Source organism: Caretta caretta, chromosome 11 (assembly GCF_965140235.1).
Source record: "Caretta caretta isolate rCarCar2 chromosome 11, rCarCar1.hap1, whole genome shotgun sequence".
Taxonomy (NCBI): domain Eukaryota; kingdom Metazoa; phylum Chordata; order Testudines; family Cheloniidae; genus Caretta; species Caretta caretta.
Genome location: NC_134216.1, coordinates 60842359 through 60858642, shown reverse-complemented (window position 1 = coordinate 60858642; position 16284 = coordinate 60842359). Strand labels below are relative to the sequence as shown.

The window sequence follows — 16284 nt, the reverse complement described above, 5'->3', positions numbered from 1 at the left end:
TGTGAAAAATCGGGACAAGAGGTGAGGGGTAATAGGAGCCTTCGTAAGAAAAAGATCCCAAAATTGGGACAGCTGGTCACACTAGGGCCATTAGCTGCAGAGTGTAAAAGGGGATTTCATTTCCACTGGGGACGAATGAAGCACATATTTTGATGTGCTAGTAGGAGGAAGGTTGAAAGAGCTCAGGCTATTGCTACTTGGCATCTCTCTCATTTGAATAACATTTAACATATGCCTTCAAACTACTGATCAGATATCAACTACTGCTACTAATATTTCTACAGCTCTCAATGGGACTAGAGACCCAGTGTGCTGGGGTCTGTACTAACAAGTATGAAGAGACAGTGGTAGGGTGACCAGATATCCGATTTTATAGGAAGTTTGGAGTTTGTGGGCTTCTTCTTATATTGGCACCTATTACCCCCCACCCCCACCCCAATTTTTTATACTTGCTATCTAGTCACCCTACACTGTGGGTATGTCTAGAGTGCAGTATAAACACAAGGTTTGAACTGAAGCCTAACCTCCTGCCCCCACCCCCCTTGCATCTACACACAAATCACTCTAATCCAGGGCTAAGCAGCCACATTTTGGGAGTACACTAAGTAGTCTGGGTATGGATGGCTGGACACAAGCTTGCATAATACAGTATAGACACTGGAACCCCATGCTGGGACACAGGATTCAACAATTCCTAAACTGGGGCTATAAATGAGTGTCAACGCTCAAGCCCTAGGTTAACAAACAGACATATAATTTAAAGTCTAACAAAACACTCTTAAAACAGACGTTTGCCGAAAATTATAGATGATAATCTCAAATTTCTCAGGACTTTTAAGCACTTTTGATTGTCTTTGAGACAATGTTTGGGGCTGTTAAAACCTGGGGAAATGTTCTTTCTGGTGCATTCCCTATGTGAGCTTTTGGGTGTTTTCACATACATGGACACACACAATCACCTTCACATCCTAAAACTAAAGAAAGTAAGAAGGCTGATATATCTCACAGGTAATGAAAAATAGAAAATGAAAAATAAGATACTTAAAATTTTAGGAGTTCACAAATTCTTCAGTTCTCAGTCTTCTGGACTCCCATGGAATAGGTCTGGAACTGTAGTCAGGGAGTTAGATCATGATGTTCTGCTGGCACCGTGCTTCTTGTTAGCAGGCCTTATTTGGGGGCCTGGAAAGACTGGTCAAATGTTGGCATAGACTGTTAATTGATGTTATGACTTCCTCTCACTAAGGTGATCAGTCTTGATGATTCTGGAACATCGGTCTTCCATGAAATAGCTTGTTGACCTGAAAGGTGAGGTTTCTCAGCCTTATCCTGATTCTTATGATTTACGAGTTTCACTTGGTCCACCTTGCAGCTCCTCCCTCCAAGGTCTTTTGACAGATCAGGTGCAAGGCCTATTATGAAGCCATACAACTCAATCTAGTTAAGTTTGAATTAGGTCATTGTTAGCAAGTGTCAACTTGGAAAAGGCCTTTTTAAGCCAGCAGTTTTTAAAATATTTGATATTTTCAATATCACGATAACTACTGGTTTGTAGCCCTCCAAAATATGAAAAATCCTGACACATAAAACCCACTTTTGAGGAAGCTGGCGTGGTCTTATCAGAGTCAAATGTTTTAAAAAGTCATGTCACCAGTTATCAGAAAATTCAATATAAAACTCCTATAAAAATAACTAATGAGAAAACCCTTAACATAACAAAGCCAGTTCCTCAAACATTCATTCATCCATCCATCATCAAATGAAAAATAATCCAGACTTATGATAAATGTAATCAAGGCAATTATGATGCTAGTCCTATTTTGGAACAGGGCTATCGCTCAATTTATCTTCTAAAATCTAGATTTTTATAGAGCAAAGTTCCTTCAAAACTTATAAGTTTTAATTAACTGTTTCAAGCTATGACTCTGAAATCTGACAACTGGGTTTTAAAAACTTGATTGTAACTTTATTGCACATTTCCTTGCCAGCTAATTGAATCTTGGTAACTTATACCAATGACAAAGAGACCTGTTGCAAGTTACTGAATTCTGCAAACTATCAAGTGAACAAAAATAAAAACATTCATGATGCATCATCTGTTTTCGTCAGTTATAGTTTAATTAGTACTGTATAATGTACTGGTAATATCCCTTCATATTGTTCTTAATAATTGAAGACCCTATCTGCTATCACATCTTTGGGAAGTTTAGTTTAATTTAGTAATTTACTAGTACAAACTAAACAAGGATTAAATGGGCTTAAGTGCATCTGCATTAGGGGGCATCATTTATTTAACTACACAGACTTCAAATTAATTTAGTTAAAACTGTACAACTTTTCTAATATAGACAAGTCCTAAATATTGAGCAAATAGATGCACATTGGGTAAATGTCAATATGTATTTGTATAAAACCACACTGACTCTACTCATTAGGTTTGCTTCATTTGAGTGTGCAATCAGTTTTCTCTTTTAAAAATAAAAAAAAGTCCCAGAGATGATGTATGTGGAAAGCCTATCTACAGAACAGATGAGACATTTAATGAATGTTCCTAGGGCTAGAGTTTTTTTCTACATGATTTTTTCTGTGGAGAATTTTGTTGTAGAAAGGAATCAAGGATGAGAAAAAAGTTTTCCAAAAGGTAAAGAACAAACACTTCTTTTAAACCTCATGCTGTTCTAAGTTTCATGAATCAGCACCGTGTTTCTCAGTGCCACCAGCTTCCTTCTCTCTGGTAAAATAACGAGGAGTCCTTGTGGCACCTTAGAGACTAACAAATTTATTTGGGCATAAGCTTTCGTGGGTTAGAACCCACTTCATCAGATGCATGGAATTAAAATACAGGAGCAGGTATAAATACATGAAAGGATGGGGGTTGCTTTACCAAGTATGAGGTCAGTCTAATGAGATAAATCAATTAACAGCAGGATACCAAGGGAGGAAAAATAACTTTTGAAGTGGTAAGAGAGTGGCCCATTACAGACAGTTGACAAGAAGGTGTGAGTAACGGTAGGGAGAAATTAGTATTGGGGAAATTAAGTTTAGGTTTTGTAATGACCCAACCTAAACTTAATTTCCCCAATATTAATTAAACTAGTTTTCCAACCCAAAAGAATATGAGATTTCAGAAATTTTCCCATCCCAAAATGGGACAAAAAGTCAAAATATCAAATAGTTGTGAAGTAATAATTCAAAAAAAATTCAGATTGGATCAATTGAAATGTTTCATTCTGACTTTTTATTCCACATTTTTCCCCCTTTAAATTAATGTACATTTTGAAACAGAAAGTAGTTTAAAAAAAACTTTTTGGTTTAGAAAATGTTGAAACATCCCATTTCAACAATTTGAAATTTATTTCGACCTGGGAAATTAACTGAAACTGACCTTTTCCCATGAGCAGTTTTGGTTTTGATGAATTGTCATTTTCCAACAAAAAAAACACTTAGTAGAAAAATGCCCAACCAACTCTAGTTTTAATTTCTTACTCCCACAACCCTGAAGCTTGATTTTCTGTAAGTTCTCAGCAAGTTTAGATAAGTGTGAGTTTTCTTGTCTCTCTCTTCAGAAATATTGTTTTATGTCAAGTCCCCTTCTTCCCTCCTGTAACCTTACCCCGGACCATGGTATCCTGCCCAACATATAAGAAATTTCTTTTTATTGCTCTTTGATGATTCAGCTTTCAGTTGCTGTTCCTTCTCTGTACTAAATGTGCTTTTTCTGGAATGATGTGGTGGAAGTGAAAAGAAGAGAAAAAAATTTTTTTTGTCTATTTCCATAGGTGTAACAATAACCCATCAGAATGGATAACCATCCTAGGTGAGTCAGGAATGTGTTACCTTATAGCAATATACAATACCCAGAAGAAAAATATTGCTGAAAAAAAGAGAGCCTTATTTAAAAATTTTAGCATTATCCTTCCTGGGGAAAAAAGGCTGTAAAAAGACTGCACATGGTTTATAATATTATAAGAAACAAAATAATCTTTTAAAAAATGTTTAATTTGTGTAATTTCTTTTCTGACTATCCCTCTTTATCTCCTGTCCTATGCATTGAATTTGTTTTCTTGGTGACTCCACCACAACATGAGTGTTCCCTGATCTTGAAGTGATTTACAAGAAGTGACCTGAAAAGTGTTTCAGGTAGCACAGCCATGTGGAAAAGAGGAAAGCTTCACACTGTTTTTGAGCCAAAGCAATAACATAGTCTTGAAAATTATATATATTTTTAAAAGGTATTTCTCCCATCACCTTAGATTAATACAGGCTACAAAATTATTTCCTGAAATGGTTTTGAAGATTACATTTTTTTCAAAAAACAAAGGCTAGTTTTGGCTAGGGCACAAATACTATCTCTTTCCCATCTTATTTGATGTTCCACCATACCTCTCCTCCAGTATCCAGCCACCGTTCTTTAGTTTAAACAGTCTTCCGTATAAAAGTTCTCCTAGGCTGAGTCCACACTGTATAAAAGAATTGTGACAAGTGACCCCCTGGATCCCTTCTCAACTGGTATTGAAGTAATTTGCCTTGCTGATGTGGACAGGGTCAACACCTATTGCAGGAAGCAACACACCAGATAGACTTACACCATCAGAACTTGCAGCCTGGGTTCCACGGGCAAAGTCTGTTCTAGTGTGTCAGCCTTAGCTTTGATATTCCCTTTTTATTTTGCTTTTGTCAACCTAAATCTTTATTTTAGTCAGGGGTGAAAGTAAAATGGAGCTCTTACCAGTTCAGGGCCATCTCCTCCTCCCTCCCCTCCCCGGAAGGGGTGGGGCCTCAGGCGGAAGGGGCTGGGCTAGGGTCAGCATCCCCCAGCCAGCCCATCTGCACTGCCTGGCCCACGTCACCGGGGACTCCAGCGGTGATTTAAAGGAGCAGCAGCGGCCGGAACTCCGGGCCTTTTAAATTGCGGCCCGGGGGCAGCTATTTCTTTTGCCACTCCCCCGTTGGCGGCCGGGGGGGGCACAAAAGGGGAAACAACAACAAAGCGCTGCCATGGCAGCGCTTTAAGGACCCTGCTTAAAGTGCTGCCGCAGCAGTGCTTTAATGTCACTGCCCCTTTTGCGCCCCCCATTGACGACCCGGCAGCACTTTAAAGTCAGCGGTACGGGCCGGTATTGGCGGCTACTTTTTACCAGTATGCCGTACCGGCCCGTACCGTCTTACTTTCACCCCTGATTTTACCATTCTGCATTTATGTTCCTGAAGGAGGTTTTTTTTTTTCATGTTTGCTTCATAGGAATTCATCTATTCTATATGGCTGCATACGCTGTTTACATAGTTACATCCCAGTCATGCAAACATGCAAACACATGAATGGTCCCAATGAAAGTTGTGCAGTGTTAAACATATACATAACTGTTTGCAGGATTGGGGCTTCAAACATTAATCCTGCAAGCTGATCTGTGCAGATGGACCCCTATGCCCATGTGGAGTCTTGCTGAAGCGGATAGGAAACTGCACAGAGTAGTTTGCAGGATAGGGCCTTTAATAAAAGTGACAGTTACTTTTTGGTAGAAATAGCCCTAGTTAGGTCTTTATGAACATCGTTTGAGAAACAGGGAGATGCTCAGTATCATGGTTACTGGGCACCTCTGTCCCCTTTCTGGTCTCTCGAAGTGTATGCCCACAAGAATTTGGTCAACCCTGGGATGGAATTCTACAAATCTCTCATAAATAGACCAAGTTATTGGCTACAATACCCTATGTATCAACTGTTCTTACTCTGCAGGACCAACTGAGTTCAAACACCTGCAGTTCTCCTCTTTGGGAGTCTCTGATCAATGGCATACTGTAATAAAACTGTCAAAACATACATATTATGTATTTTAACAGTAGAAAAAATGCCTTTAAGGAAAGAAATTTAAAACAGTCTACACATTTCTGTCTTATCTAAAGTCTTATTGTCACCTAATGGTAAACTAGGCAGACTTAACTTCTTCCAACACACTCAGTAGGTCCTTGTGTCTTAGTGTGGTCCCCGAAACAACTCTCTTTCCCCCTTCTTTTGAAAGGGCAGTCCTAGGTAAACTTGCCACATCTCTTTTGATCTCCTGTGTTCCCAAGCTTTTCCTTTCTGGGCATTGTCGCTTGACTCTCAAATGTGTGCTGAGAAGTGACTTATTTTGAGCCATTCTTTCCTATCCTCTCTGTTTTTCACATGCTATTAAAACTAAATCAATATACTCATACATTAAACATCCCAATAACCAGGTCAACATGCAGTATTCATAAATTACAGAGCAGTTCCAAATCAGTCACATCTAATAACCTGCAGGATCAGGCCTCAAGAGCCATAGTATCCAGTAGTGCTAATCTGCAATGCAAAGCACATCTGATCTAGTTTCTAAATCAAGCTTGCGTGTATCAATTGGAGATGTTGTGCCTGGCATCATTTTACAAGGCTTCTCGAATTGCAGGTTTCAAATAACGGCTTCTTCTAATACAATATCTGACAGGATCTTAAAGTTGTGAAGCTGTTTAGACTCTCTCGTCTTTATTTAAGATAAATATACTGAAAAATGATATGGCAATGACAGATGGTTAGCCCTGATCCTCTAGAGCCACCTAACATATGTGCATGTCCACGGGCTTTAATTTCTTCATTAAAAATTACAATATCTTCTTTATTATATAGACATGTTTAGCATTTGGTGTTGTTACCAGTTCCAAACAGTACAATCAACTGTCCACATATCTAAATAGTTGTAAGATATCTGGGACTATTCTATGCAAGTTTAATAATCCTATTATAGCTTTGTTTTTGTTTTTTCAGTCCCACTCTTGCTAGTGTTCCCTATCTATCCTGGCATGTTCTAGATATGGTTTAAGATAATAGGGGCTATGTCACATAAATATTTAAACAAGTCAAGAGGTGGATGTGTCTGACAAAGAATGAAAATTTGGTGCTCACTATTTCATTTCTGTTCTTTGAAAGGACTTGCCTGCAAATCTGATATTTTTTTCACAATACAGGAGCTGAGGGATCTATAGTATAGTTTCTCTCATGATTTACTATGCCATTTCACTTAAGCCTTGACAAAAAAAATACTATCTAGAGTTTATATAAAATATGTAGTTAGTTATTACAGCCTTGGAATATATAATTGTGATGGCCTCTAGAGTGGGTGGCTCTTCCGTTACACTACCCCCATTCCACGTCTGTACAACTACTTCTGTGTTGCTGTGGAGAATGGACATTAATGATGGACCAGAGGCACCAACTTTCTAATGTGCTGGGGGAGCTCGACCCCTGCTCTGCCCCAGGCCCTGCCCCCACTCCACCCTTTCCCCAAAGCCCTATCCCAGCCCTGGCTCTTCCCGACCCCCACTCCACCCCCTCCCCAGAGCATGCCCCGCCCTCACGCCTCCTGGCCATCGCGGAACAACTGATCATGGTGGAAGTGAGGGGGAGGCACTGATTGGCGGAGCCGCTGGCAGGTGGGAGGTGCTGGGAGGAGGAGGCAGAGCTGATTGGGGTGCTGCTGGTGGGTGCTCAGCACCCACCATTTTTTTCCCCCTGGGTGCTCCAGCCCTGCAGCACCTATAGAGTCAGTGCCTAGCTGATGCACACCCCCTTTTGAAGAACAGAAATTAATCAGCCAGATTTCTTTCCCCTATCCCTGATAAAACAGAATTAATGTTAGGTTGTTTTAAAAGGATGATCCAAATTGATCCAGTTGCCTAGCTAGGATTATTTTGGTCTAAGGATATGTCTTCACTGTAGAGTTAATCAGGTTAACTTTTCTTAAATTAGCCTACATCAAGTGAGAGTGGCCACACTCTGAAATAGCATTTGAGCTGTAGAGTGGTCATTTTAGCAGCTGACAAGTTGTACTAACTCCAGTTGTAGCCTGTATCCCGACAGGCCGGGCAACTCCAGTTACAAGCACCCCAACACTCAAGGGTTTTTGTGTACAGATGGGACTTGAATTGGGGCACCAGTCAAGGTATAATTCAAACTTCTCTAACTCAGCAGTGAAGACAAGCCTTAATTGTCCTGTGAATTACAAGAGAGGTGCAGCTGTATGCAGTTACAACATTGTAAAGTTAGATGAACTTTGTTTAAATGAGACAGATGCTTAATCAGAATGAATTGGACTCTACCAGATTGTCCCAATTAGGTGAGTTATGCTAAAGAATGCTGAAGAAATCATAAACTATGACAAATTTCATTTAGCTTTGTTCTTTTTGTGTGTGTATTGTATCAGTTTGGCAATTAAATTATTTTTATAGAAAATTAAAACATGTAAACATTGCAAACCTGTGAAATGTCTTCCAATGGACTCTCTAGTGAAAGTCAACCAATACTTGTCACGTCTTCACATGAGATCTGAACTGGTGTGATTTTGGAGAACCTGAAAGATAAAAATTTTGAGGCAAGTTATGTCCCTTTGACTGTGTTATTTGGGGCAGTCATGATAGGTGCCGACTCTGCAGATGCTCTGGGAATGGAGCACCCATGGAACTGGCAGCCCCTCAGATCAGCTCCTCCCCCACTCCTCTCAGCGCCTCCCATCCACTGCGATCAGCTGTTCAGCGGTGTGCAGGAGGCTCTGGAGGGAAGGGGGAGAGCAGGGGCAGGAAGAAGGCAGGGGAAGGGGTGGAATGGGGCAGGAAGAGGAGGGGTGTGAGTGGAACGGGGGTGGGAAGAGGCAGGGTGGGGGCTTGGGCGAAGGGGTTGGAGTGGGGGTGGGGCCTGGAGCAGAGCGAGAGTCCAGCATCCCTGGGGGAAATCACAAAGTCGACGCCTCTGGCATTGAGTATATATTTCATGAACAGATGTGTTTTTTGTTGAGTCAGTTGGAAATTACCTTTAAACCTTTGAAAGCATGCTAACATTCAATATACCAAACAGCTATAAAGACAAAACACTGATATAATTTCTATTGAATGAAAATCAGTTATCTGAGCTGTTGAGCCAAAAAGTTCCCTCATTTAGTTTTTACAGTGCCTATATTCAACACATTTTAAAGTAGCTAGGAATTCTGAGCTTTGTTTAGTCAGTGGCCATAAGCAGAACCACCATGTCCTGTGAAAAGAAAAGGAGTACTTATTTATTTGAGCATTAAGTGAAGTAGCTATGTATGGGGTAGAAAATTGGAAGTTTACAGATACCTGCAACATTGTACATACAGCTGGTTGCATTTTTTTAAAAATAAACCTTTTTCTCCCATTGGAAAATATGGGTTTGTCAAAATTGAACTTTCCTCTGGGAAAGTTGAGTTCTGCAATTTTTTTCCTTTCTTTCAGAAATCAAAACTTTTTTTTTTTCGAGAAAAGTGAAATGTCAGCTCCAAAAGGAAAATCATTTTGAACTATCTATTTAAAAGTAAAGAGTATTATTTCAAATTGATATTTTGATAATATTTTTAAATTAAAATAACTATTTCTTAAAAATAAAATTCTTAAAATAGTTTTTTGCAAAATAACATTGTCAAAATGGTAATTTTTCAGACCTTTTTGTTTTGTGAAAATTTGAGTTCCTATCCCAGTTTGGAATGAAAACAAATAATGAAATATCAAAATTCCTTTCCATATAGCTCTAATTGTACTAATCACTTTCAAGCTACGCTGCAGTAAATAGTCCTAATGATTAAAAATATGTAAGTACCAATTCAGACATCATTATGATGGACTATGGGGCTTTCATACGAACTAGACATAACGCACAAATAGATTTCAAAGAGCATTCAGAAAGTACTATGTCAGCACTGATTGGCTAAATTGTTTTGCATTGGCAATACTTTATTAATTTCTTGCTTTGTTGAATACGTAGTAAATCGTTGAAACAATTCTTTGGTCTGTTTACTATTCTTTTTCTCATAGTCACTCCAAGGATACCAATGGAAAATATAGGTCAGAAGACCAGTCTGTAGTCAGCAGAATGCAGAAGAAATACTGGAAGACAAAGCAAGTCCTAATCAAAGTTACAGGAAAGAAAGAAGACGAGCATGTGGTTGCATCTGATGCAGAGCTGGATGCCAAACTGGAGGTAAACGTAAGGATAATGTGACCATGTCTATACTACAAACTTTGGTTGATGCAAGTTACATTGCTGTATAGCCACCAAAGTTTGTGTATTGCTCATGTGCATGCATACCTGGCTGCTTGCGTCAGCACTGCGCATATTCTCTAGGTGTAATTGTGTTGATGTAAAGTACAGTGCACCACGGGTAGGTATCTCAGTGTGCCTCACGCTGCTGTTTAACACGATATCTTTTGGGAACTTTTCGCAATGTGTTGTGGGACAGAAATGAATTGCCGAGGAATCTCTGGGAGCTAGGGGTCAGGTTCCCAGAATGCAACTTACTCCATCCCGTAATTTGTGCCTTTTTTTTTTAAATCCCACAAACCTGTGCAGTACATTTTGGTGTCCACCATCTCAGACAGAAGCATGGTGCTCTGCACTGCTCTCACGAATGTTGCAAATACAGGACACACTCAGACATCCAGGAAGTACCACAAGAACATGAGGGACATGATAATTTCTTCTTGGACATTTTGCAGAGGAACATCTCAGAAAATAATTCAAGGTTGTTGACGGTGTTCATGGAGCAGCTACATACAGTGCAGTACTGCTTCTGGGTCCATGAACTGAGCACTGACAGGTGGGATCATATCATAATGCAGGCTTGGGACAATGAGCAATGGCTGCAGCATTTTCTGATGTGAAAAGCCACATTCCTGGATCTGTGTTCTAAGCCACCTCAACCCTCTAGCGCAGGGACACCAGAATGAGAGTTGTACTGGCAGTGGAGAAATTAATTGTGATCCCGCTCTGGGAGCCTGCAATACTGGATTGCTACCAGTCAGTGGGAAATTATTTTAGAGTTGGAAAATCCACAGTGGGGGCTGTCATCATGCAAGCGTTTAGGGCCATTATTTGTCTGCTGGTATGCAGGACTGTGATTATCTGCAATATTCAGGACATAGTGGATGGATTTATAGCAGTGAAGTTCCTGAACTGGACTGAGGGCAATAGATGGCATGCACATTGCTTTTTTGGCACCAGCCCACCTTGATATAGAGTTCTTCAACAGAAAGGGCTACTTTTCTATAGTTATCCAAGTGTTGATGGATCACTGGGGACCCTTCACTGATATTGATGTGGGCTGGTCCAGGAAGGTGAATGATGCTCACATCTTCAAGAATACAGGACTGTTGAGAAAGTTGCAAACAGGCACGTTGTTTCCGGATCAGCAGATTACCTTTGGGGATACTGAAACTCCAATAGTGATTTGAGGGACCCAATCTACCCTTTGCTGATGAAGCTATACATGAGCCCCAAGCCTCAATAGCATCAAGGAAAGATACAATGACTGACTCAGGTGTAGAATGACTGTTGAATGTGATTTTGGTAGATTGAAGGAATGCTGGCACTGCTTACTCAGTAGATTGGATCTCAGTGGAGAAAAATATCCCAATGGTTGTAACTGCCTGATGTGTCCTGCGTAACATCTGTCAGGCAAAGGGGGAAAAGCTGCTGACTGGGAGGAGGTGGAGAAGCTGTCTGCTGACTTTGAACAGCCAGACATGGGCTATTACAAGAGCCCAATGTACAGCTATGCCCCTGAAGGAGGATTTGAAACCACACTCTAACAGTCAGCCACAGTGGTGTTCTGTGATGGACTGTCCTTTGGGCCTGGAAATGGGGCTTTGAAATTGGAAAGGCAGCAATAATTTCTTTCCATTTCATTGCACAAATGTAGTCCATTGTGGTGATGCATACACTAGCTGTGGCTCTCACATAATTGTGAAGCTGTGGTTTTCTTTGCTGTCCCCCCCGTATGGAATGGTGGGGGTAAGGAGGTGGCCTATGATGCCACATGGAATGTGGGAAGGGGGGGTGTAGGGAGTTGCTACTGTGGAGTTCTCCAAGGACTGCAAAAAGTGGAGAGGCCAGGATTTTTGGACATGTAGGTCAATCAGGGTCTGCATCATTTGGGTTTGCTGCCTCACTGGAAATGGCCCACCTGATGATCACTTTAGATAAGCTATTACCAGCAGGACAGTGGGGTGGGAGGAGGTATTGTTTCATATTCTCTGTGTATATATAAAGTCTGCTGCAGTTTCCACGGTATGCATCCGATGAAGTGAGCTGTAGCTCACGAAAGCTCATGCTCAAATAAATTGGTTAGTCTCTAAGGTGCCACAAGTACTCCTTTTCTTTTTGCGAATACAGACTAACACGGCTGTTACTCTGAAACTTGTAGACAGGCTCACCCAAGAACTGTCTTCAAAAATCGCTCCCAGGAGAAGTTCGAACCAGGAAAATGCCCCGCCTGCCCACAGAAAGCTGCTCCAAACGACACCACCACCACCAGGGGAGCCAGAAGTAGAGACGCCAGCCGCCACTACGATCCAGCAACGGCTTCAGGGATCCAAAAGCTGTACCGGGCAAACTGCTCAAGGCCATGAGGGATATCCTAGACGGGCCCTCGCCCTACTGCATGATCCCATCTGAGCATCTCTACAGCTACTTCAAGGATGTATTCGACCGCATAGCCCAGAATGACGCGCAGCGCTCAGAGTGCCTCCGCCCCCTGCCCTGTGTTGACGAAGCAGGTGTCCTGGAAATTGACTATATGCCCAAGGAAGTGATGGCCAGACTCTCAAAAACAAAAAACACAGCTCCTGGGAAAGACTGCATCCCCTACATCCTCCTGAAAAAGCGAGATCCCGGCTGCCTGGTCCTCGCCACGCTCTTCAACCAGTGCAAGCAATTCTGTCGGACTCCCAGCTCCTGGAAGAAGGCCATGATGGTACTGGTGTACAAGAAGGGCGAGTGGGATGACCCCAGCAACTGGAGGCCCATCTCCCTCTGCTCCACGATGTACAAGCTCTACGCTAGCTACCTGGCTTCGAGGATCATGGAGTGGTCGGTGAGCGGGGGAGCCATCAGCTCCATCCAGAAAGGCTTCATGTCCTGCGAGGGCTGCTATGAACACAACTTCGTCCTCCAAACCACCATTGAAACGGCCAGAAGAGTATGGAGGCAGTACACAGTAGCGTGGCTCGACCTGGCTAACGCCTTTGGATCCATGCCCCACCACCACATCTTTGCCACGCTCCAGGAGTTTGGGATGCCAGAAAACTTCCTTCATGTGATCCGAGAGGTGTACGAGGGATGCAGCACCACCATTCGCTTGGTCGAAGGGGAGACCGCTGAGATCCCGAGCCTGAGCGGAGTTAAGCAGGGCTGTCCCCTCAGCCCCATCATCTTTAACCTCACCATGGAGCCATTGCTGCAAGCGATCTCCAATGGCACAGATGGCTTCAACCTCCACGGTGAGAGAGTGAGAGTCCTGGCTTACGCGGATGACCTGGACCTGACCGCGGATGATCCAGAGAGCCTCCAACGTATGCTAGATGTCACCAGTTGAGCTGCTGACTGGATGGGGCTCCGCTTCAATGCAAAGAAGTGCACAACTCTCCACGTTGATGACTGCACATTGGTGCAGACAACGGGGTTCCAGATCCAGGGCGAGCCCGTCATCCCCCTGGCAGAAGGGCAGGCATACCAGCACCTCGGCACGCTGCTGGGTTTCCGTGTCCAGCAGACCTTGCAGGATGCCGCCAAGATTGACGCTTCCCTACTAGCGCTGTGGCAGAAGATAAATGCCCTGAACACCTTCCTGATCCCCTGCATCTCGTTCGTCCTAAGGGGATCCACTGTGGCGAAGGTACCCCTCAACAAGGCAGAGAAGATCATCCGGCAGCTGGTGAAGAAGTGGCTGTTCCGTCTCCAGAGAGCCAGCAACGAGCTGGTCTACATTGCCCACAGGCATGGCGGTGCCAACGTCCCCCGCATGGGCGAACTGTGTGACATGGCGGTGATCACCCACGCCTTCTGCCTGCTGACGTGTCCCGACGCCAGGGTAAGGAACATCGCAGCAAACGCCCTCCATGACACAACAAAGAAGCGGATCAGCAGAGCCCCCTCCAACCAAGACATCACCACCTTCCTGAGCAGTTCCCTGGATGGTGAATTCAGATGGGACGGGCGTGACATCGCTTCACTGTGGTCCCACGCTCGCAATGCCACGTATCACCTGGGGAAGCACATTGGCTGCCGCTGGGAGTGGTGCGAGGAGCACCAGGAGCTGGGAGTCCTGGTGCCGCAGATCAGGCCTGATGACAACACCATCGTCACCCCGTGTGCTAGGGGCGTGCTGGAGAGGACCCTGAAGGCAGCCATCCACTCACTGCACATGGAAACTCTGAAGCGTAAACCGGACCAGGGTAAAGCCTTCGAACTGACCAGGAAGTGGGACGCCAGCAACCACTTCCTCGCGGGGGGCGGCTTCACCCGTTTCGCCGACTGGCAGTTCATCCACCGTGCCTGGCTCAACTGTGTCCTGCTCAATGGAGCCATCTGCCACGGGAACTGAGACAAGTGTTGCAGGAAGTGCGGCTACTCCAACGAGACCCTGCCCCATGTCCTGTGCAGCTGCAAGCCCCACTCCAGAGCCTGCCAGCTGCGCCACAGTGCCATCCAGAACCGCCTGGTGAAAGCCATTGCACCGCGTCTGAGGGAGGTTGCCGTGAACTGCGCCATCCCCGGTACTGACAGCCAGTTGCGACCTGATGTGCTAGTCACTGATGAGGCCCAGAAAAAGATCATCCTCGTTGACGTCACAGTCTCCTTTGAGAACAGGACCCCGGCCTTCCGCAAAGCCCGAGTTCGTAAGCTTGAAAAATACGCCCCCCTGGCCGACACCCTGAGAGCGAAGGGCTACGAGGTGCAGATGGATGCCCTGATTGTCGGAGCCCCAGCCGCTTGCAACCCCTGCAACAAGAGTGTGCTGCGAACCTGTGGGATCAGTCAACACTATGCACAGCTCATGCGGCGCCTCATGGTCTCGGACGCCATCCGATGGTCCAGAGACATCTACATCAAACACATCACAGGCCACCGACACTACCAGGAAGTGTGAGCCAGTACGAAATCGTGCATCAACTACGAGAAAGGGACTGAGAGACTTTTTCCACTGGACCATATGAATTGGAATCATAAATTCACTGAACATTAAATCTCACCAAATGAGGGTAAATCCATCCTCATCATTGTCTCTACCCCTTTTACTCCATACCTGAACATACCTTATTCCCTGATGCAAGTGCTGGAGGAACCAACTAGGGGCAGAGCTCTTCTTGACCTGCTTCTCACAAACCAGGAAGAATTAGTAGGGGAAGCAAAAGTGGATGGGAACCTGGGAGGCAGTGACCATGAGATGGTTGAGTTCAGGATCCTGACACAGGGAAGAAAGGAGAGCAGCAGAATATGAACCCTGGACTTCAGAAAAGCAGACTTTGACTCCCTCAGGGAACTGATGGGCAGGATCCCCTGGGAGAACAACATGAGGGGGAAAGGAGTCCCGGAGAGCTGGTTGTATTTTAAAGAATCCTTATTGGGGTTACAGGAACAAACCATCCTGATGTGTAGAAAGAATAGTAAATATGGCAGGCGACCAGCTTGGCTTAACAGTAAAATCCTTGCTGATCTTAAACACAAAAAAGAACCTTACAAGAAGTGGAAGATTGGACAGATGACCAGGGAAGAGTATAAAAATATTGCTCGGGCATGCAGGAGTGAAATCAGGAAGGCCAAATCCCACCTGGTAGGTGATGTTAAGAGTAACAAGAAGGGTTTCTTCAGGTACGTTAGCAACAAGAAGAAAGTCAAGGAAAGTGTGGGCCCCTCACTGAATGAGGGAGGCAACCGAGTGACAGAGGATGTGGAAAAAGCTAACGTACTCAAAGCTTTTTTTGCCTCTGTCTTCACGAACAAGGTCAGCTCCCAGACTGCTGCACTGGGCAGCACAGCATGGGGAGGAGGTAACCAGCCCTCTGTGAAGAAAGAAGTGGTTCGGGACTATTTAGAAAATCTGGACGAGCAAAAGTCTGTGGGGCCGGATGCGCTGCATCCGAGAGTGCTAAAGGAGTTGGCGGATGTGATTGCAGAGCCATTGGCCATTATCTTTGAAAACTCATGGCGATCGGGGAGGTCCCAGATGACTGGAAAAAGGCTAATGTAGTGCCCATCTTTAAAAAAGGGAAGAAGGAGGATCCTGGGAACTACAGGCCAGTCAGCCTCACCTCAGTCCCTGGAAAAATCATGGAGCAGGTCCTCAAGGAATCAATTCTGAAGCACTTAGAGGAGAGGAAAGTGATCAGGAACAGTCAGCGTGGATTCACCAAAGGGCAAGTAATGCCTGACTAATCTAATTGCCTTCTATGACGAGATAACTGGCTCTGTGGATGAAGTGAAAGCAGTGG

General features: G+C 43.9%; 1 protein-coding gene across 3 annotated transcripts in view; it reads left to right on the top strand.

Moving 5' to 3' along the window:
* ICA1L (islet cell autoantigen 1 like) overlaps positions 1-16284 on the top strand; it is a 57393-nt gene that overhangs the window by 720 nt on the left and 40389 nt on the right. For 2 of the 3 annotated variants that reach the window (XM_048868471.2, XM_075118086.1), the window contains exons 2-4: positions 1247-1308; positions 3780-3817; positions 9832-9997. In XM_048868471.2, the coding sequence (XP_048724428.1) occupies positions 3801-3817; positions 9832-9997 (183 nt within the window). In that variant the 5' untranslated portion in view covers positions 1247-1308; positions 3780-3800. The remainder of the gene's footprint in view (positions 1-1246; positions 1309-3779; positions 3818-9831; positions 9998-16284) is intronic. The other variant, XM_048868472.2, reaches the window with a different exon arrangement.